This window comes from Mycetomoellerius zeteki, unplaced genomic scaffold, assembly GCF_001594055.1.
Source record: "Mycetomoellerius zeteki isolate Tzet28-1 unplaced genomic scaffold, Tzet1.0 scaffold548, whole genome shotgun sequence".
Taxonomy (NCBI): domain Eukaryota; kingdom Metazoa; phylum Arthropoda; class Insecta; order Hymenoptera; family Formicidae; genus Mycetomoellerius; species Mycetomoellerius zeteki.
In genome coordinates this window covers 83,442-107,972 of record NW_017257553.1, presented here as the reverse complement: position 1 = coordinate 107,972, position 24,531 = coordinate 83,442, and the positions used below count along the sequence as shown (strand labels likewise).

The 24,531-nt window shown below is 32.1% G+C and overlaps 1 protein-coding gene across 1 annotated transcript in view; it reads right to left on the bottom strand.

Moving 5' to 3' along the window:
* The window catches only part of LOC108727823 (uncharacterized), a 62,281-nt gene extending 40,212 nt beyond the window's left edge, over positions 1 to 22,069 (bottom strand). The window contains exons 1-4 of the mRNA XM_018456086.1: positions 21,966 to 22,069; positions 16,019 to 16,887; positions 11,837 to 11,931; positions 11,083 to 11,201 (exon numbers count right to left, since the gene is read on the bottom strand). Coding sequence (XP_018311588.1) covers positions 11,083 to 11,201; positions 11,837 to 11,931; positions 16,019 to 16,887; positions 21,966 to 22,050 — 1,168 coding nt within the window. The 5' untranslated portion in view covers positions 22,051 to 22,069. The remainder of the gene's footprint in view (positions 1 to 11,082; positions 11,202 to 11,836; positions 11,932 to 16,018; positions 16,888 to 21,965) is intronic.
* Positions 22,070 to 24,531: the final 2,462 nt, after the last annotated feature.

The following is a 24,531-nucleotide window of genomic DNA, read 5'->3' as shown; positions in this document are numbered from 1 at the left end:
CATTCAGCAAGTACATTTGATGCTAATATCATTAGGAGATATGATGTTTTCACACAAATGGATCACTTAAATAAACGGAATAGATAATTCATCATGCAATGAGCACTAGACAATCATTCCTCTAATTGATTACAATATATTATGGATAAAAAATTATATATAATTATTGTAAATATAACCATCACGAACTTGCTGACAATTTAATAATTACATCTTTTTTTACAAAGAAAATACAAAATATTTATTGACAATTTTAGAACTATTTCATAATTAACAATTATATTTTTATAATTGTTTAGGTATTTAATCATTAATTAATATAAAAATTCTCAATATATGTGATAAATTTTTAATAAAATTATAATTTAAGAAATAAAGAAATATAAAATATAAATTATTATTATTATTTTAAAAATATGTAAATAGTATATTTAAATAAGATAACTCCGGTATACATGCCGCATCTATCGAAAACTTAATTTATTAAGTATTATTTACTATGTTTAAAGTAAACGAATTATATCAGTAAAAACTTTGTACTGTCTATTACTATGAAAAAAATATTAGAAATCCAAAATATATATTTATTTTTCGTATTAAGAAATGAACTTTTTGAAATCCTTGCATTTTTGCCATATATCCCATAGGGATGGGATATACTATATGGCTACTCATAGGGGGAGGGGGGTATGTACGGCTCATGAAAAATTTACAAATAATGCTTATAAATAAGACATAAAATGTCACAATAACTTATAAAATACGTTTAAAAAGTTTTATTAAGAAATAAGAATGATAAATATGTATATAAAGTAATAAATAATAATTACAATCTTCCTACATATATTACAAGTGTTATGATATGAGGTACATATTTCATGTAATGCGTTTATTGCATTTAGTGCACTGATTTCAATCTGTGCACTTTGTATGTTTTGGGCATAAATCCCATTCGCTAAAAATGCTGTATATTCCAAACAGGTGGGATGTACAAGACAGCAAATTAAACAAAGAATACGAAAGCAAAGCACTTGTATTTTGTTGTAAAACATGCTTTACTATTCTTCTACACGTATGTATCACGAAATAATCACTAGGTCTTTTACACGCCCTACAGTAATCATTTTATGTAGATTATAATTTATGATGGCGCTACTTATTACAGTGACAAATCGATTCAACGTATAATAATTTCATTAATATTAACAGTAAGAAGCTGAAATCATAACACAATACTAATATAACATAAAGGCATGTAACAGAGTAGTTGCGGGAAATTTACCCCCATTCCTTCTACTTTTTTTGACTTCTGTGGCATAAATCCCAGTGCAGCGTATTTGCCGGAGTTACCCTAATGTATTTAATGTATTTATATTAATACTTTAATATCGTAAATTATTATTCTTGAAACTAGCCTCCGTATTGTTGAGAAAAATAAAGTTGGCAATATAAATAGATTTCTTAATCTCTTACAAGGAAATCGTCAGAACTGTCCATCATCGATTTTAATGGGCTTTGTATATATTGTGGAGCATAAAAAAGATTAGATAAATTTTTTTTTATCTGCTTATCTCAAAATTTAGGAGTTAAAACAATCTGGGAGTGGAAATAAACCAAAAAATTCAAAAAATATGAATGTACCGTTATTAAAAGTATAAAATATATCATAAAACTTTTTTATATGAAATATTTTTCCATATATCTCATAATTTCAAAGATATTCTCTGAAAACGAAAAATTATTTTCGAGAGATTGTTTCGACCCTTCAATCTTGAAATAAGCAGATTAAAAAGATATGAGTTTAACATTTTTTGGTGCTTTACAACTCTACAATACCCAAACTATATCAAAATCGGTAAGGAATAGTTCCGACGACTCTATATTATGAATTTAACGAATCTAAATTAAGGATATAGATTTCATGAAAAAACTTTTTCTTAGACTTTGGCAATCATAAAATACCGGTATAGATTATTCAGCATTTTTTTTAAACATGATGATATCCATAATGGCCAAGTAATCGCATCTCTATTCATGCATCTAATACGCGGATTCAAATTTCGATTAACGTTCACACACCATGCTCCGGATTCAGTCTGGCAAATAATCTCCGTGCGAACGACGGCTGTCATTCTCATTCGCCGTTAGAAACTACTATTCGCGGTCGCTCACGGCTTCTTTTTTAAGCTTAAGTAATTACGTAATATCTTGCTGTCGTTGACATTTTCTAACTCGCTCGGCGTTAAAAGCTTCGCGGGATATTGACAGTTCGGTTTGTGCGTGAATGTTTTCGGCGGAATCTTCTCTTTCGATGAGAACAGACGCTGCGGAATTCGATGGAGAATTTAATCCAGTCCCAAACGGAATTGAGGGAGAAAAAGATTGAGAGAGGAAAAGAATGAGAAAGATAGAGAAAGGTGAAAGGAGAAAAAGAGAGGTCGGCAGAAGAACTGCGCGCACGTCTGTAATTTCTTTTGGCGGATCATTTTTTAAGCTCCTTTGGGACGAATAGTTAGAGAGGGAAAGGGCGACGAATGCAGAGGTGGGCAATCGGTCGTTTGCTCCCTGAGGAAAATGCCGAAGTCGAAGTTGCCAGAAGGATAGTATTATTTAAATTGGATTCCGCGATTCTCCGCGCGACTTCGATCTACCGTCCGCACTCGAACTTCGTCACTTTTTCGTTCCCACGAGTTTACGCGCCGCTTATTAAAATCCCTCATGGCTGGGACGGAAACGATTTCAGAGAGACATTTGGGGAAGTGCAGCCGCCAGTACCTTAAAGTTTACTCTTTATCTGTGAAACTTTGTGTTGCGAGAAGTCTAAAAGATGTCAAAAAGATGTCATAATCTTTTAGCGAGCCTTAAGATGACTTTAACATATTTTTCTGTTCATCTAAGTCAGACAAAATTTAACTCTTTTAGCTTCATGTCTTTGCTCATTACAAAAATTATTTTATTGATAAAAAAACTATTAATCAATCATCTTTAATAAAAACTTAAATACCCCTATTACAAAATTGAGAATGGCTTCAAAAAATTTTGTGGAACTCTCATCAATCTGATTAAGTGTGCATTGAAACGCAAGAGCTTCAAAAATGTTTGCTATGCAATGTCGTCTATTTCAATCAAATAGAACCGAGAATTTTATTTTCTACATGCAGCTGCGGTATGTTGAAAAAATATGAATGGCACCAGTGAAAAACTGGAATATTAAAACATTGCGGATTTCATGTTAAATTATCCAATAAATACTAGGGCAAATTCTAAAAAAGTTCTAGTATAGTTAATCTTCATCTATGCCTTCAGCGTAATTAAATACGCGCCAATCCATTAAACAGAATAGATTTTGACAAACTGTTCGTATGCATCTGGCACAAGTATTCGCCATGATTCCTTTTCCACGCTTATTGTATTTGTGTTTTAGACAAAACGAAAATTATGAAATATGGTGCGTCGTTCAACCGGTTATTTTAAATAAAATTTTATTAACTATTTTTTAATGTGTTTCTGTTTCAGTGATTTTCACACTATTGATTGTATCAAATAAAATGCATTTTTTAAATACCATTTTTTGATCATCATCTGCATTCTCTCTTTTATAACTTCTTTTATATAAACTTAACTTTGTTTAAAAGAAATTCATAAAAATTTAAAGAGTACCTTTGCAAAAGGAAAACATGTAAAATGTTCTTAATGAAAAGTATTAAAGATTAAAATTGAATTTATATGCATATATATATATATATTTATAACACGAAGTAAGTGTTATAAGCTTACTGTGAATATATAGAAAATTTATGAATATTTTATAAGCCTCTAATTAAATTAAAATCAATAATTATGAAATTTTTAATATTTATTTATATTAGTGCAGAATGCATTTTGTCGATGTACTTTGTAACAGACGTGTACCTATTTACAGATTAACTTCACCGTGAATAAGTAAATTCTATAAAAATTAGCAAAATTATTTACATTGCTCATTTCAGATATTGTGATATTTAATTACAGTATATTTAATTAAAACACGTTAGCAACATACAAAAAAATTTCAAAAATAAACCTTGCAGTAAAAGAAAGAAGTACAAATTTAGCAAAAAAATTGTTTAACAAAACTATTTAGGCAGTATGTGTTGCATAAATTATATAATTTATGAAATATTGGATAATTCTAAAGGAAATTGTAATATTCTCTTAAAAAAGATATTTTTTTGCAGAAACAAATCACTTTCAATGAACGCTTTAATAAATCACTTGATATTTTATGAAGATGGATATCATAAACATCATCGCGGCTTACATAATATAAAAAATAGTCATATATATCTGTATATACATATAAATGCACACATATATATATATATAGATATTAATTTAACTATAATATTAATCATTGATGATCGATGGATATTAAACATGATGTAGCTTTACGATTGATGATGTGTACCTTTACGTTCATTCAATTTAAAAACATTTTGGCTATGTAAACTATGCAATTCCATAAAGTATAAAATTTTACTCTAATGTGTATTTTGATTATTTTATTTATAAATTTCTTTGAAGATCCATCAATGTATAAAATACTTTATAAGGCTGTCATCAATCTTAAATATATTATATTAACGTTGAGACACTGCCGTATCTCCCAATTTTCTAACAAGAAAAACATTTCTATTCAGAAAGTTTCAAAATTTGCAATATTAAATAGATTATACTTCGGTAAGCGCTAGTTTAAACAAAATTAATTTAAAATTAAATAAAAAAAATAAACTTCATCGTTTATTTTCTTATATTTATTATTAGGTATATATTTTTTAATGTTTTCTTATTTAATTTAACAAAATCTTTTAATTTTCAATAATAATAAATTCTATAATTATATTGCAATATAAATGTTTATATATAAAAACAACCAAAGTATCAAAAATAAATTTTAACATAAATTATAATATGTATTATATATATGTATATATATGTATATAATTAATAAAATGTTCAAAACAAAAAAACATGATTTTCTATATCAAAGTTAGTCAAATATGATACTACTTGTACTATGTATAAAAAATGGAAAATATTCCCATCGTTAAAACCAACGGAGCTCAACAAGGGAAAAGTTATCCTTTTTTATACCACGATGATTGCTTTTTCTGATCGTATCTCACGCGTTCGCGATATCTCTATTCTCTTTAAAATAAAGCGTTCAAATATGCTTTGTATATTAAAGTGCAGCATAGCGCAACTGAAGAGCTCGATACAAAAAAATGATTAGCTATATTTATTTTAACTTATACTATTAATACAGCATTAATATAACATTAATAGGATAAGACAGGATATAATTTCGAACCTGGTATAATTCTGAATGAAATAAAATAATTCAATTTTCAAGGTTCAACTTTGATAACTCTTATCTTATTGTGCGAAGGGTATTAAAAGGAATCAAAAAGAAAAAATCGAACTTGAATTTTGAAAATTGCATTCAAATTTTATTTCATTCAGAATCGTACCACGTTCGAAATTGTATCATCTTATTCTATAGCATTAATACAGTATTAAAACTGTTTTTCCAAATATATTTTGCAAAATATTTTAACAAAAACTATTGAAATATGTGAAAATCATTTTTTCGAAGCTGTCGAAGCTGTCCTTTTGTTACACCAAAAGATGCGGAATATTCGGTACGTTAAATCCAATCGAAAAGTCATATTTGCCAAAAAAGGGTGCTGACAGTTTTTGCACCGAACCCTTCAATTGTTCTATGAGTGTTTTTTCGGCTATGGCTGGATTTGTGGAGCGCACTATCAGCGTTATTGTGTCATTCTATCTCTGTCATTAGATGTAAAACAAAACTAGAATGACGCAATAGTACTGATAACGCGTTCCTCAAATACAGCTTATGTATGTTGTTATGTATGTATATGTATACTATATATATGTATATATATCTTCATTAAATTCTATTCAAACTTTTATTTTATTTCAAAGAGGAGTCCCTCTTCCCAAGAAAGATTTCCTACAATATCAACAAAAAATCAAAAAATTATTTCGGGACTAATAAATTTCAAATCTTAAATGGTCTGAAGACGATCAATACCTATTATTATACAATTATATTTTACAATATTGTTGATGCTTCCTCTAGAAATTTAATATAATTCTCAATATAATTTTATGTAATTAAATCTTCAATAATTTAGTTAATTCTTGTTACGAGTTTAATGTTTGATTTTGATTTTACCTAATTGTTATTAGTGATATGCGTATCAATTCAAGAAAATACTTATAATAAGAATCAGTTGATCTCACACCGAACAAGTGAACAATAAGATTTACCGAAGACGAATTCTGTACATTTCTAGACTGGACAGCACTTCTTTATCTGGAACGGCTGTCGTTCTACGTGACAAGTGAAAAAAAAAGTACATTTTATTAGTTTTTTAAAAGACAAATGTAATCAAAAGTGACCACATTCAAGCTTTACTATTCACCATCAATTTTGGTAACGTAGTTTATTTATAAAGTTAAAAATCAATCGTTATAAATTGGCACGTATTGAGCAATGTACCCACAGACAGATCAATATTTTATGAGTTGAACAATATATTTCAAAGAACTTTTGATTGACACATATACTACTCAAACCTTCAATATTGCTTTCAAACTATCAATAATATTGTGCAATGTCAAATATTTAATAATATTGATTGTTTAGGGGATGCTTAATAAAGTTAAAAAATTGAATTATTTTACTAAAAATTTTTTATAAAACATTCTACGCTGTTTCTATAAACACAGTTGTTTTTACAAACACAAAAACACATTCTTCTGTCAGTTAAAAAATTTTCTAATAATTCATAAAATGATTAGTGATTGAATATATTTTGAAATTCAATCGATAAAGGTTGTGCTATACAGAATTTAAAAAGATTAATGCATTTTATTGTCAATATTTCCACTTTATTTATGGTAACTTCCATTTGTTGATTTTTGTATCCCTAAATTTCTTTGCCTGCACAATAAATAAGGTCAGGATCAGAAGAAATATGTTTGCTCTCTTTATTCGCCCTTATTTGCGTGCTCCTTAATAAGAGCCATTTCGCGCGTCGCAGGACCTCGCAGTCACAGCTTATTTAGCCAGCTGTAAAAACAGATCACATTTCCGCGCTAAAACTAACTTGTGCAAAAGCTGATTCACGCTGCACAAAGTAACTATATCGCTGGATTTGCCTCCTGATTCCACTTTTCAAGTTAACAGCGAGAAACAAATCCTACCTTTGTCATCATCTCAAACAAACAAAATATTTCAATATACATATAAGTCGGCAAATACTAATTGGTCTATCATTTATTGTAAACATAAAACAAAAAACAAATAAATATCTAAAAATAACGGGCAAGTGAGAGTAATTCCGTAGAAATCATTGCGTAATCTTAAAAAGTATATTCATGTCTTCATTAACTTGCTTACAATGAGGTCGTACGTTTCGAACTATCTTCAGCGAAGTAAAAACGATAGGTATAAAAAATAAAAAACCGCGCATTAGAAAAATAAGGTAAGTAGAAGAAAAAATATTTTCGACGTTTGCTTCTTTATTTTCTCTTCTTAATCCGTGATATTCATAATACGTGAAAATATTGTGCTCTTATGAAACTCTTAGAGCCACCACATACAAAATGACATAAACTGCATAAGAGCATAGCATAAGACCGCTAGACCAATGATCATCCGACAAAAAGACGTCATAATGATTTGCATAAGATGTTCATTGGTCCAGCGATCTTATACTATGCTTATGCAGCTTATGTCATTTTGTGTGATGGCCCTTAGACTAGTCTCTGTTACTTCATAGTGTTTTGTTTAATTTTGGGATGTAATGGATTAGAGTTCTGTTCATCGCGCATTTCATTTTTGGACATTCAATTTGTATAGAACGCTAACGAGAATATCAAGAGCTCAAAACTGTTAATACTTTCCTAAATTATTATTCAAATTATGGAGATAAGAGTTTAATAATACATGAAATGTTTTGAAAATCTTATATAATTTGCTTGTTGAAAATACTATACTCTTTCGGGAAATCCTTCAAAAGCTGACTCTCTTTTTTGATAGTTTCATGTTTAATCTTGAGATATAATGGATTAAAACTCTGTGTCTACTGCGTTGCAGTATTTTACAATGTCGAGCTAGTTATGTGAAATAATGGGGCTCGCAGGAGGATTGAAAGGAACGGACGAAAGGCCGACGAGTTTCGGTGTATTTTAGCAAAAGAGCGGAAAGGACCGTGTGAGAAGAGTCATGCGGCAAAGTAATTTCATCCTCACACACAGAAGCGGAAACGCACGGGCTGGGATCGCGCTACAGCACATAATGAAACGACACTGTGTAGTGCACCCGAATTTCCGAAAGTTTATTCCGTTCGTTACTCTACGACCCATTGCAGTTGCAACGAAACCAGATTGTGCGACACGCGAGTTTTGCGCCTATTTTTTTCTTTTTCCTTTAATCTATTTTATTACTTTTTTTTCATGTCGTTGGCAATGCAATGATGTCTGATTTATGCGTTTCACGTGATGGAAATGAAAGAAATAACAGATACACATAAAGTTCTCGGAAACCCCATTTAAATAAGTAAATAATCATTGTACACATTCACGTCGAGTAATATGTGAGTTTGCGAAAATATATTATATTTTATGAAGTAGAATGAGAGAATAAAGAGATGGTTTAAATCTATTGTTAATTATTATATCCTCTTTGGATATAATAATTGCAATTTAGACTGGCAAAAGATTGGCAATTAGTTGAATACTGTGAAATGTTAATAATATTTTTAAATTATTATATAAGTAATTAAAAATCAAAGAATTTTTTTCTAATTTTAACTAAACGCTAAAATTCATTTTGATAGACAGTAAATAAATATACAAAACATGTACTACATATTTTTTAGAATACGGCAACAAGTTACACAGAATAGTTAATATAATATATTACATAGTTATAAAAGAAAGGATGATATTTAAATGGTTCCTCCTCAGAATTTCAAGTTATCTTGTCTTTAGTTTATATTCAAGAATCGTAAATTATTTTTTGATCGATTTCGTCGCAAACTGACATAAAAATGAAGATCTATCGTAAAACGATACGGACGATTTCCTATCGAACTAAACACAATTGATGCCCGCGATTGACCTTAAACCACAGAAGCAATAATTTTTCATTAAGACTTTTTCAGTTTTTTCCTCTATCAATTTGAAAAAAATTTTTCGCTAACGTTATTATTACAACTTTGCATAAAACGGCGTATTATAAGTCGCTCATTTGTTCACGAAAAGGGCAAAATCGATAGCCGAAAAATACCGATACCAGAATTGCAAGTACTACAATGACAATGATAGATGTAAGAAGAGTTTTGATTTGAGTAGCAAAGAGAAGGTATGCAACAACGTTGCTCTATCCGATTCTGTCCTACTTCGTTTCTGAAGGGACGGCTTTTGTTCACTCTTGCCTGCCGATCCCCCTCTGGATCGGATCAGATTACCAGCCACGCTGAGGCGCTTTATCCCGAGAAATGCGGGTTTCCATTGCACCGAATCGGCGACGTAACGGGATTGAGGGTAACGACGAGCGATGCAATACCGACTTCGTACGCTCCCACGTTTTGTTCTCCTTTCCTTTCCCCCATCCGCGTTCGCCTCATCTGTCCTTTTCTGGGTTTAACATACGATCTAACCGGCCTCCTTCGTTTCTCTTTGGCATTGAACGATTTTGTGTCCGAATAGGATTCTCTTGCGGCAGGCAGGATTGCGAAAAGGGATGCAAGCAAACGATCCTTCAATTTACCCTCTTTTTGGGTCGAGTTTTTAGTTCACAAGCGCAAAACGTTTTGCACGTGTGAACTTTGCGCGGCCTGAGTGCGAATTCTGCTCGGATTAATTAAGCTTGTACGAGGTTGCGCTTACTGTGCACCGTAGATGAAGCGATGAATATTTCAAGTTGGTATTCCAACAGGTAGCGGCTAATGCTGAAGTAGAAGGTTTCACGTGTCCAACCCTTGTCTTCTATGACATTGGGTCGTTATTAAATTTTTTAAATTTATTAAACTTGTAGATTAAGTTTATCACATAATTTAAGTTAAAAATGTAATTATTATTATTATTGCTGTTATAATTGTAAATTGTTATTTCTTTCGTCGAAATTAAAGAATTTTAATACAATCAAAACTTATTACTTTGAATATTTATCAATTTAATTGATTAGAAAATTAAACAGTTCTAATCCAAAAATTAAAAATATAACCTGATTAATTATTTTATTAAAGTATTATAATACAATATAAAAGGTAAAATTACAATATAAAAATATTTGATCACACGTATCTAATTTATTTACTTCTTTTTATTGCACATTGCAGCGTTGTTACGGTTTTATAGTTTGTCGTAAAAGTGCGTATTCGTTTAAGGAACATAGAACAACATTTGTATTTCTGTAAAAGTTGTCTGTTTCTGAAAAAGTTCCAGTACGTTTTTCGACGATACGTTCTGTATGCTCATTATCGTCAGAAATAGAAATATAAGTTGCCTGTTTCCGTATAGAAGCAGCATATATAGATAACAACGGACAACATTCAACTGTTTCTAGAACTTCTGTTGCTTCAATAACATATCATGCGCATCGTGCGCTTTACGGAATGCAGCTTTTATTGATCTGACGAATACAATAGTTGCGGAAACAAATTGTTGTCTCAGTAACTAGAACAAAATTAAATGTTCCTTCGAACTGAGTTTATTCGGTGGAGACAAATTGTTTCTATTAGTTTCTATTAGTTATAAATTATTATTATTTTTAACAACAATAGGCAACAAAAAGTTCCTCAATGTGTAATCTTTGGTGGATATGAACATTAAACCTGATTTAAACTTTAAATGTATAAGATATACTATAAATTAGAATTGTGTAAACATTTTGTTGCTGGAAATATTAGACAATTATAAAAACTAAAAAATGTGTGTAACTTATCGCTTTCCAAAAGAAAATATTAAATTTTAAATTAAACAAATTGATTCAATTTCACTTACCCGTAACAACGACGTTGATTTTCTTAACTAGCGGCGGATGTGTGGCGACTTGGCACTGATACAACCCAGAGTCGCGTGGGTTCGCGTAAAGTATCTGCAGTCTCCAATTGCTAGGATATCTATGAAATCAGACAAAAAAAGACAAAATGGTAGAAAATAATCTTAAGGTTCGGCTGAGAAATAAAATAGTCACAAAAGATACATGCATTCTCTGACCGTACTGACGTAAATACACTTGTAATTTGCAATGTAGTAACTGCAATGGGATGTGAATGGAGGAAAATTGACATTTTATTTCCTAAGAAAGACTTCTATAATAATGCGCTCTGCTTCAATGAACGGAAGCAGTAATGTCACGGCGCGGGAACTTCATGTTACAACGTGGTCGATTCTGATTTTTATAGCACATAAAACGGCTGATTTAATCCTAGCGAAGGAAGACGAAAGCGAAATTTTTCATCTTTGCGAACAGCGACATCGAATTCGTTCCGGCGATAGTAAAAATCAACTGATTGTGAGATGATAATTCAACTCTAACGACGCGATTACGCGGTTGGCTGCTGTGAATGATAACGAATTATGATAATGACATTGACAATTTCGTCGCAGAGATTCTCTCATCGTTGAAACCGCGCTATAATTCCGTGAATTCCTACTGTAAAGGTAATAAAATTATACTACGAAATGATTCTAGCCTCGACTATTGTTTTTTTCATAAAGTCGATACAGATAAATAAAGGAAGTTATGACTTACCGAAAATTAAGACTGATTCTTTGATCGTTGCTATACGGCGTTCTGCCTACTGTCAACAGACGAAAGAAATCCTTATTATGCTGCAACCACGTTACCTGTAAAAAAAAAACAATACTATGATTATCAGTAAGTCTTTTCGCCGAACCATCATGTATTTATCTTTATTATTTTATTAGTCCCCTGGTTCATAAGTCGAAATCAAATCAATATCGATTGATTTTTCAAACTGTTTGATTTAATATCGACTATATTTTCTATTGATCTTCGAAGAAGATCGACATTTTATCAATGCTGCATCGAGAAGATCGATGTTTTATCAACGCTGCTATAAAATATCGATCTTCTCTTTTGAAGATCAATAGAAAATCTAGTAGATATCAAATCAAACGGTCCTAAAAATCAATCGACTTCAAATCGACTTATGAACCCGAGTCTCTTTAAAATTAAATAATCACATAACATTTTTTATATATTTTACTTCATATGAGAGATCATTTGAAGATATAGTATATTTAAAATTTAAATTCTTCAAGCAATTATTATGATTTCCGAAACAAATGCAACGGAAATATATCAGGAGATTACGCGTGCACGCTGGTCGAAAATTAATAATTCCTTTTGCTCTTAGATTTCCAAAAAGACAGCGAGCAATTTCTGCGGAGCTTCGTGTATGTCAGCAATAAATGTAGACAATTTACGCGAAGCTCGGTATTTGCCCAAGGAAGTGTTGATTTAAGGCTCGTTTACACGATACGATTATTAAACAATAGTGTATAGAAATTAAATGATATCAAACTCATAATAATTGCTTTTTAAAAGAGCGAGCAGATATCACAATTTATTTCGAGTTTATTTTAAAAATTACTAAAAAATTGCATAAAGAGAATTAGTTTTCATCGATCATTTTGTCTCTTATCTTTACACGAAACTTTTTATTAAGTTCTAGCCAATTTTCATTTCATTACTGTCAAATATTTAATAGTATGGTAGCCATGTTTTTGCCATTTAATCTCTCGAGGACCGGAGTTTTTTAACAAAGTAACTTATGGAAGATCTTACATCTTACTTTCTAAAGGTTTTCGGGATCGCTGAATTTGATTTTAATCTCAAAATTCTAAAATTCAAATTTCACAAAAATAATCTGATTATCGTAAAACTCGATTTTAGGAGATCCTTGGTATTTCCGAATTGGAATGTAACCTGAAAATATCAAATTTCAAAAGGATAGTAACTTTCATAAAGGGGGATCTAATGTCAAAGGGTTCATAATCAAAGTTTAAAAGTTAGTTTGGAAATCAGTGTACTAACTGTTTACGTATTTCTGACGAGTTTCAAATAAGGCGAAACTGGAAACTTGATGTTATATACTTGGTAATTAAAAACTCCCTAAAACCAAGTTTTATGATAATCAAGTTATTTGTAAAAAATTCTGTTCCCCATATTAAATCCATCACTTTGAATTTTTTATTTTTAACCTCAGATTTAAATAAAATATATTATCAAATTACTTCATAAGTTTCATAAAAATTAAACGAGAAGTTTATGAAATAAAATAGGGTAACCCCAAACAGAATCGCCGGATTATTACAGAGTTAAGTAAAAATTTCAAAACATTATCGCAATTTATCTAATTAACTGGATAAAACTGAAAATTTTGGAACGGTTTATAATTGATTTTGTAATTGCTGTAGCAAAACTAAAACTTACATAGTGCAATCTAGCTTTTATGCTGTCTATAGCGACGTTTCCGCTATATCCTCTTTCTGTACAAAGTTTTCTCTCGAGATTCGACCTCATACCATACGTGCCAACCGACGCAATAACGGGATATCACAGGACAAGTTATCACGGTTTGTCATCGCGGATAAAAGTCTATTTCGCGAAAACTTAACGTCCACGACGGTAATATTAACCGTCCAGGGGATTTCATAGATGTGCCGAATTATATTATGGAGAACTTTCCGTCAAAGGAGAAACGGAGAAAATGATTTCTAGGCGAATCACGTACGGGTCATTACGATGTGTGTCGAATTAAATTTGTCGTCAGAAAAATTATCTGGATGAAAGTCAATGAGTTCAAGAACAGCCGCTGTAATAGTTCTTTAACATGATGAAATTAATAAGAGTTCAACTTTTGTTTAAGTTAGGATGGCGTGACGCCAGAAGGAAATAATCGTGTAAAAGTATCTTTAAAACCAACCAGATGGCTATTATTAAAAGTACGCTTAATAGTATCTTAGATTAGACAATAAATTATTCTAATTTTATTACGTTTTCTAATTAAATAACAGTTAAGTATGAATTATTATCTTTATTTCTATTTAAAAAAATTTAATTAATCTCACGTACGTATAATTCATAACGCATAATATATTTCGTTCCTCTTTTCATTAAAATATCAAGTTAAAAAAAATTCAGATCTTAATTTAAAACGCATAACGTTTTTAATCCTATTTACCTTTCATCTTTCTCGACAAAGTATTTTCAAATCGTGTGATGTCGCTTTCAATATAATTACAGATGTACTGTGAATTTTGTGCGATAATGCCTTATATTAATTATATAGGAATCATTTTCTCTATTTAACAAGTCATGATTGTGTGTGCAAGTAAACATTTAATACAAACAAATATTTCCTCGAATAATCTTTCTCCTCGATGTCTTAAGTAGCCGTTTTACTGAAAGGACTAAAACGACTTGGCAAACGGTATGAGCGATATTTCATAATTAAGTGCCCTTCGAGCTATTTGCTATTCTTGGAGCGCGCGGCGCGTTATACTACACGCATATTTCTCGTATACCAACCTAGGTGACATTTGCACGACACACACACGTCTCGAATCGGGAGCACTCGTTTTCGTTCCTTGGCATTGCCGTCCCACCGCAATCGGTTTCCCATTACGTATTCCGGAATATGAATCCCACGGGAATCTCGAACGCCCGTGTCTCGGAACTTCAAACCGTCCAAGCGCGACGAGGAGCAAATGGACATAGAAATCACGGGAGAAAGGGACAGGGAGGTACCGAGAGGTAGCACTGATTGAAATGCGAAAACTTTCGCAACGACAAGACAGACGAGATCGTACACGCAGCAGACACTAACAAACGATGTTTGCAATTATAATCTGCGCTTCTGCTTACTCGATGCTGCACCCTTGCTTTACCATCTCGATCTCATTGCGCTCTCCCCTCGATTCATTATTTAACGGAGAAAAATGCGCGATTTTCTTGATTAGACTAACTGAGTTCGCATAATCTCTCGATTTTTTTTGCCTTAATTTCCTAGGGTTTAATTATTTCCTTAAATTTGATAAAATAAAGAAAATTAATTTTAAATTATGGAAATATAGAAAATTTTAAAATCAAATAAAATGATTATAAGAAGATTCGATTATATAATTTCAACCGACGGGGACAAGCGAAGTCTACTCTTTTTAGCTGAACTTCTTACATAGTTCATCTCTCTTTCTTCTTTTTTTTCTCTATGTTAAAGAAAAAAGAGAGAAAGATGAACTGTACAAAAAATTCAGTTAAAAAATAGTCATAGTATACAAAGAATGCGATCAAAGTCTTACTACAAATGCTTGCAAATATTTAATTGATCAATCAGAAAAAAATTTTACTAATTGACCAGTTAAAAGTGAATATTCATTTGTTTCATGCAAGCGACAACTTGCAATAAAAAGAAAAATCGAAAAAAATTTTTATATAAAAAATCAAGATCACTTTGAATTTTTTGAATAGTACAATGCAATTTTTTTCATATTGCAAAGGACTTTTAAATAAATTCAAAGCACTATCGGGAATGTCACTCACGCGTTAAGCATTAAGTGCTAACAATAAGTGTCAAACAAGTGTTACGAGCACATGTGTGAATTACTGACTAATCCACTGTCCAACAGAATATAACACAACGTCAATAGATATTAAAAACGAGGAATGTTTCCTCCATGCTATTCATGGCTTTTGCTGCGTAACGTTCCGGATTGTTGCACGACAAACTGTCATCGATGAAAAATATCTGATTCAACACATCAATTTTTTCCTTTATTATTTACCCGTTTGTTGTACGACAGGTTGCTACTAATAACAAAAATTCGATCATTCTGCCGTTATTTGAAATTTTTCTTGTAATAGTTAGAAAAAAAGTTAACGAGATTAACAGTGAATGAAGCAACTCACCTTTTTATCGCCTAGCATGCCGATTTTGCAGTCCAACAAAACAGTACTGCCGATTCTCGCGGTGACATTTATCTCTCGGTCGCCGTCCTCGAAATATGGACCGAATTTTCCGAAAGCACTATCGACGCTAGGCAAGACGAACTTTCTGCCCGACAACGTCCTGTGAGTGGTTATCTGGAACTGATCACGACCGCGCTCCGATTCGAGAGTCCTGATCGACGGTTTAATCTCGTAGAAGGCCTTCGTCGACTTGCCGGTCAGCAGCAAGTTATTTGCCGGTCTAGACTGATTTTTTTTCGTCTCGCTGAGTTTCCTCGTTTCGTCCATGTGACCGACGCTAGTTTTCCCCTGTTGTCGGCTGTCCTGATAGTCTTCCTCCTTCTCATCTGGTGGCGGTACTTGGAATGAGATCGCCCTGATATCTTGCGCGTTTCTCTGCTCGCCGTATCTCGCTTCCGTAACATCTTCCTCTTTCACCACCGATATCACTGTCAGCCAGTCATCTTTCGGCTTTTCCATCTTGGAGTCGTTCGTTCCTTGAACATCTTCGTGGTCTAGCTTCTTTGCCAGAGCTTCTTCCGCCTGTTCCGAGTTCTCAATCCTCTTCGATGCGAATATCATTTGATCGTCTATATAATTCTTCGACGCATTCTCGAAATGCGGATCCACCACGGTAACGAGCGAGAGCAAATCCTTTGTTGAGTACTCAACCGTAAAAGTGGAAATGACTTCCTCGAGGGCTGTTGTGTTGTTGCTGCGAGACCAGCCGGCGGTTTCGATAGTGCGATTCTTCGCGATTCTCTCGTCGAGACGTTGATCTTCCTCGTCAAGATGATTAATGCCACGCTCGATGGCGCCGTTCTCCGCTTCTGCAAGAAGAAAACAAACAGCCATGTTAACGATAAGTAAGTTAAATCGGAACGGATGTATGCGGATGGTGGGCGGGAAATGTAAGGGCGAACACAGGTTCGTCGGTCGTGTCGAGGGTGAATCGACATGCCGACGAGGCGAAGCGTTCACTGCGCCGAGATTTATGACTTGAAACGGAGTAGGATGATCTCCGGTCGGAGCGAGGATTTAAATGTGGACGTAAGAAGTGCGGCTAGGAGTTTTATGGGACGTTTAAAAGCTCCCAGAGGAGAGCCAATAGATAGTCAATCAAAGTTTCAGATCTAAAAATGTTATAAAGTGAGATAGTACATTCGAATCGTTTTATTTAAAAACGACATAAGTATGCAAACTCGGGAATATTGCTAAATTCGATCATATCACATTCAACTAACATCCGTGTATTTCTGTAACGAAGGCAGATACACTTTTAACAACAAGAATTTAATAAGATTATATAATTCGTACAATATTTCCAATTCTTAGCTATCGTTTCCGCAATGTAGAACAAAAGCCGAAAATCTGCGCGACATTCTGTTCACTTGAAAATATTCCATGCGACGAAAGCCACGTGATAATAACAGTGTAATTCCTTTGTGCACTACATAGCGGCACGTATTTTCACGAAACAAAAGTGCCGCGGGTTTACTTCTGCAGGAATTTCATTTCGCAGGCGTGCGTATCACGATCGTGCTTTTATTTGCGAAAACGCTGGCAAAGTTTCCGGTATAAGGTTTCGTTTCTCCTGTGGCTTCGATCGCAATCAAAGTCCATGAGAAAACTCGTGATAAACAAGTCTTTTGAAAACTTCACTCGGCGCTTTCTGTCATTCAACGAAATTTACTTCAACGCGATCAACATTTCTCTTCATAGGATTAAAAACCTGTTCTATTGTTAACAAGAGTGGACGGCTCTTTTATGGAATAGTTGCAATAGAAAGTCTATCCACATAGTTCAACTATATTTTTGGACGATTTATTGTAAATCGAGAACTTTACGTTTTCGTCGAGGTAGATAAAATTTACGAAAGAACTACTTTGTTAGTCATAAAGATACAAACAAAAGTTTAACGAGAAATTAAATGATATACACTTAAATATATAATTATGAGAATATGAAATTCTTCTAAATAAATTTTGTAAGAAAATAAAAATATATTCTACATTTGTATAATTTATTTTATATTCAAAGTTATTATTGATAAAAATTAATACCTTGTCTATCGTTTTATTCATTTACAGAAACGATCTACAGAAATTTCTAAAAAAATTTATTCGTAATAAAAACTTTCACGCTGTAATGTTATTTATTGTGCATTGAAACCGTATCGTTACGAGCGGAACATAGATTTGTTGATGTTCTCGTACGATGTCTGACAATCGTCGCAATCCTATTTACGCAAGTGAATATTGCTCTCAACAACAGTAACAGTTGCTATGAATATAGAGCGATTACCTCACCACTGCTATATCTGTCCGTGGCGAAAACGAAAAGGATTATAAGATTGCTATCTGCCGTGACTTTTGTCAAGTAGAGAAAATTGAAGAACAAATGTCTGAAGAACTATATAAAAGCATGTAGTTGTTCCGAGTAATGACAGAATGGGAGATATAGAGGGAGATAGAGCATTCAGAGAATTCTTTTATATAGTTCTTCAGGCATTTGTTCTTCAATTTTCTCTACTTCGTCACAAGACGCCACACTAGTTCAGTCTTATCCCTTTCATCTTCGCAACTTTTACGGAAAATTGAAGATCACCAAATCACCACAGAAGGAAGAAAGGCGTACCATGTACTCTTCAATCTTGTTAAGTCTTTCAGCGCTAGTATATATTTTAAATATAAATTAATTTTGCCTTAATATAATATCATCAAGAATGTTCCAAAATTATCAAACTGTTAATAATTTGTAAAAGTTTTTAATTTGTCAAAAAATTAATCACATTTTTAATATCTTTACTTAAAGAGAGAATTATAATATTTTTGCTACAAACTAATGTTTGTGAGAAAAAAGATATTAGCCAAAAAATTCTATAAATATGATTTGTAAAAAGTATTCAATCAGCAAATATTTAGTTAGAGTAAATTATTTTCCAAATTTTTAAAACTTTCTATAACTTTAAATTAAAATTTATTCTTTGTGTAACTAATTTGTGTGTAAATAAATTATGTGTTCTTTTTTAGAGTTATCTTTACCTTGACAACCACTATTGTTGTATACAAGTTTGTGAAAATTTTCGAAATCACCGATCTCGCCGATTGTTTGGAAAATGTGTAAACGTCAGCGAGCCGATATATACCGCGATATTTGGCGTTGGCGATCTTGTTTAGGCGAATCGATATTGCTGGCCACGCCGATAGCACAGGCTGTAATGGCAACAGCAATAGCAACGACAACGTGACATTCGTTCGTCGTTCGTCGTTCGGAAGCAATTTAGCGCGCGCTTTGCGTCGCGAGTGATCGATCGATCGTGTCGAGCAACGCCGTGTAATTTTGGCTACCGACGACGTTCGTAATGATTTATAAAACGGCAGACGTGTATACAGAGATTTCAGTGGAAAATTCGAAGATCGCTAGATTCTCTGGTGCAATTTTTGCTTGCAGACAAATCAATCTATCACAATTTATTTACTTCGTGCTTTTATATAGTCAAGCCGTGTTCTTAAGAAAATATATTTGAAAAACGGTTTATAGAATGGCGGATGTACAACGATTTCTGTGAGAATTCAAGGAATCTTCTGAACAATTCTTTCTTGTAGAAAGTTCACTTTATCATCATTTATTTGCTCCATATTTCATATCAACGTTGTACTTAAAAGGAAATATTTTTGAAATTATTTTTGAAATACGACATAGAATTTAAATTGTTATTCAGCACATTCCAATTCTGTTTGATTAATTTCCGATGGTGTTATCAAAGTTGGCATATTAATCTTTGCTTTGTCAGGATTACACGCGTATTACTATTCGTGGCAGTCCGATCTCTGTGAACATGCTCCGAATAACACGTTCTGTGATAACAGATAAGGCGCTCGCTCGTCTCGGGTTTTGCTGCCAATCCGTCCGGGAAAGCTTTTTCTTCAATCTCTCGCGCCCTGAATACAAGCGATTGTGCGAATGATTGATCGCCGTCGTACGATACGCCACGCTGGTGGCGGCCGGAGTTTAAAAGCGCCATTGCTTTAGGAGTGCAAGTGATTCGCGCAAAATTTCGGCGATTAGCCCGGCGCGATACAGCCCACACCATAAAATGAAGATACACTTCGCGTTTGTTCCTTGTGATTGATAGCCTTCGAACGGGCCGGTGTAACCGATGCATAAGTAACGTATCATTTTTCATTCGCCGCGTTTGCAAATTTCGCGTATAATTCCTTTTTCTATCTTCGAGCCGAGCGCGTTTTCAGGCCGCTACGATCGAACGGACGTGCCGAAGTAACGTGGTGCACCTATCTCTGCGCTCCGCAATTTGTCAGCAAGGATTTACGCTTGTCACGTGTGATAGACAAATTCGCGAGACGTGCGAAGAAGGAAATTCCGCAGATTATTCCTGCGGGCGCGACAGATGCAGTCCCAGATGGACGTCGGTCTTTGAAGGGTTGAATTAAAAGTAAGTCTGCAGAGTAGAAATATCGATTTGAAAAAAGAAAGATATTTTTACGAGGTAATACTAGCAAAAGAGAAATGTTTAACTTGTTACAATAATTTTATGATTTTCAATGTAATAATAAATAAAATTCTTTTCTTCAAATTTCCATTTATATAATTTTAGACTTATATCTCGAATAGTTTAAAATCTAAGATGTTAAATGGAACGAATATATTAATTATTTCTTTATCATTATTTGTTCCTGACGCCATTTACGTACTGACGTAGTTTCGAATGCATGTGTTATGTATATAATTTACATAAATTATATTATGTTCAATATTATAGGTACTTTTGTTCTGAATGCCACACACAGTTTCTGATAAGTACGGGAGACCGGGGCTGGTTGTCGTACAGGGTTGATTGTCAAAATGCTTATAACTCAAAGAGGATATGGCAGAAAAATCTCTTTGTTTGACTGTAGATAGCTATAGATATAATATTAATTCGTTGTGTAAAATAGTTTGCACCGCAAGCATGGTATATATTTTTTATAGCGATTTTTAAGAAAATGAGTTGGTGAGTAAATTTTTCTTATCACCTATTTTGTTGTCTGACAAATCTTTAGCATTATTAATCGCGATATCTTCGTATTCATAGAAAATGAATTTTTTATTAAAATGATATTTACTTAAACCGACTAATGTTTATTGTTTGTTCCTTTTACAGAAAAAGAAACATATCACTTAAAATTGAAGTTGTTATAATTCATGAAAATGATAATGCCTTTAGCTGTAAAAAACCTGGCAGCATTAAGCGCAATCTCGTTATCCGATACTTCCAGGTTTCGTAGGGTGCGCGGAACTGCGTGAAAGGGCATTCGCGTACCAAATGGTGATTGCTAGGAAGAGCAAGAAAGTAAATTCCGGTGAGGTTATCTTCGTATAAAGACTGTATAGAACAACTGGCACGGTAGCTACAGAAGAATTTCGCTCTCTTTATTCCGCCAGACACGGCCGTTTTCCATTGTTACTCGACGCTTACAGCACAGTTAGACATTCAGTTAATTAAAAATTCTTGCATCCCCATTAAGGCTAAGACAAACGAATCGTTCGTTTGTTCGCAATAATATTCTATCACGAGATTAGTCAACCAAAAAAGTATCATAAATTTATCGCAAGCAGAGGTTGAATTTATAGTGCGAAAATCTTGACCTTAATTCAGTGAAACCATTTGATTCTTAATTAATTTTTATTTATCTTTTTTCAATAATAATAAATAAAATCGCATTAGCCGAATATGAAAGTAATTGTAGAAAAGTAGATACTTAAAAAATTAAATTAAGTTAATATTTTTATTATACTGTATTAGATTGTATTTATTAGTAAATTATTTAAGTTTTAGCAGACATTTTATAAACTTGTATTAAAATTAAAAACGTCAAGCAAAAAAACTGCATAATGAATCGCCTACCTGACGCAGTGACAGTAATCATGACAGAGACAATGGCGATGACGCCGAGCACCGAGGCGGTCGGCTGCATTCTCCAACCGGTCATCTCGAGGATCCACGCAATCTCAACCCTCAGGAACCTGCTCCATCTCGTTCATCTTCCCACTATACAAAAAAAAGAATATCTTCATATTAATGATAAAAACCGAATAAATCGTCAAAGTACAAATTAATTTTGAGAATTACATATTCGACAAGAAAGCGATGTAAAGGCAGTAAGTTCATTTTAATATATTTCTTGTAATGTGTGCGATCACAAATAGAGTACATTTTTCTTCTAATTCCGAAGAAATGAGCAAAAACAAAATATTAAAATTTTTTTGTAAAATATAAACATATTCTCAATATATCTTTATATGTTTGCATTTTTTTCTTTAGAAAAGAAAACATTTTTCTTCAGAATAGTATTTCTAAATTTGTATCATCTCGCTGAAAACAGATATTTAACTCCAACATAACACAACGAGAACTTATTTTTTACACAAAATTATCTTCGCGAGATCGAGTATCAAAATCACTAAAGAATACAAAACTTGTTTTATTTTAAGGTGGTAGAATTAAAGTTCGTTATAGGATTGAATTTCCAACTAAGTGTTGTTAAAAAAGTGGGGAGGATTGAATTTCCAACTAAGTGTTGTTAAAAAAGTGAGAAGGTAGATATTGTAACTTCTACAGCTCAAGTTTTAATCGCCGATTGTAATGGGTACTGTAACAGTAGACAAACTTCCATGCGTCGTTATAATGTTGTAAAAATGCAATGTTACATCTTCTATTACAAATTACGAAATAAAGAAAACGCGAAAATGTAAAAAAATAATAACGATCCTTTTGTGTGTAATAAGCAATACAAATTATTACAAATATGTTTTTAACATGAGCTTGTATAATTATTTACTATATTTACATACTATAACATTTTAAGTTTTTCAATAAAGATTAATATATAAATTAATAAATATATAATAAGCGCGTAAAGCTATATTTTATATTAAATTCTAGTGTAACAACAAAAATTAAAATGACGTCATGTCTCTTATTTTATTTATGATTCTCTATCAATTCTTTCTCCTCTCTCTTTCAATATTACATAATTTTATAAAATTTGGTTTTAATTAGAAAATAAGCTGTACATCAATGTTGTTGATCTCAGTTTCGTAAAGTAACAATACGGAGCAAAAAATAAAGAACTTTTTGTGTCATTCATAAATTCGTATAATCAACATGCGAATTTGTTGTTAGCGTCATTATAATTATAATATTTTAATATAAAGGTTTTAATATAACATTTTAATATAAAAGTTAGCATTCACAACATCAAAGTAGCATTTATAGAATTGAACCAATTCATAGGAATTCTTCTGGAAACTAATTCTCAAAAATGTTGTCTGAAAACTGTTTACAATTTCATCATATTAATGGATACGAGTGAATAAACCTGGATTACACAAAGTGGATTTACCGCACACACATATGACAGAAAGTATACAACGCGTAAAAATGATGTTGGTAATAAATTAATTTGATCTCCCCTGAAGGGCCTAATTATATATATATAGACATATTCTTTTCCTTCTTATACATATAATATATATTTCATATTTATGAATATTAGTTTCTTAAAAAGCATAATAAATTTTTCGATATACGATCAAACAGTAAAAAAGAACAAAAGTTTCTTCCTACTTATTTTAAATATTTTTTAAATTATATAGTTATTGCATAAGCTTAATAAATGATTGTTACAACAATTTCATATAATACACACGGAGAGAAAAGATCAGAAGTATTAGTTATAAATATGGTTAATTCAGTCATATTATATGCTTAATATAACCATTACCATACAGTATTAATATTGCAACTATACAATTATGGATAACTTAACTTTCTTAATAATAGCATATCCATCAGTTTAGATTGAGATTCCTAAATTTTTCTAATTTATATAAATTGTCACAATAGTATAATTGTACCGTATTATTAGTTGGGCATGTACAGTATAATCCCTATACCTATATAGGGTAGAGCGGGGCTAGTTGTGACACTTTTTCTTTAAATTATTATAAATCTTCACACAATTATGATTAATGGTAAATGCTTTAAAATGTTGCATGTTCATCTGGCTCAATAATTAAATACTTATAAATCCTTAATACATCTCGTAAATAAGAAAAAAATTACGTTAATTACAAGAATGCAAAGTGGACCAATATGCCCCATCTATGGGGCATGTTGAGCATCCTCGAAGGATAAATTGAGCCATGAAGGTAAACGTTTAATAAGGTTATATATTATTAAAAACATGAAAGGATTATATGTATATTAATCAAATTTTTATTATTTGCATCTTAAATATAATAATTTGTAATATTCTTTCTTTTTAAATGCTTTAATTAACAAAATTAGAAAAACTAAAATCTTTACTCTTTATAATAATAATTAAACGTAAAATATATGTTTAATCGTTGACATAGAATAAAAAGCATTGATAAAGACAGATTTCATTTAAGCAGCTGAGTTTATAAGG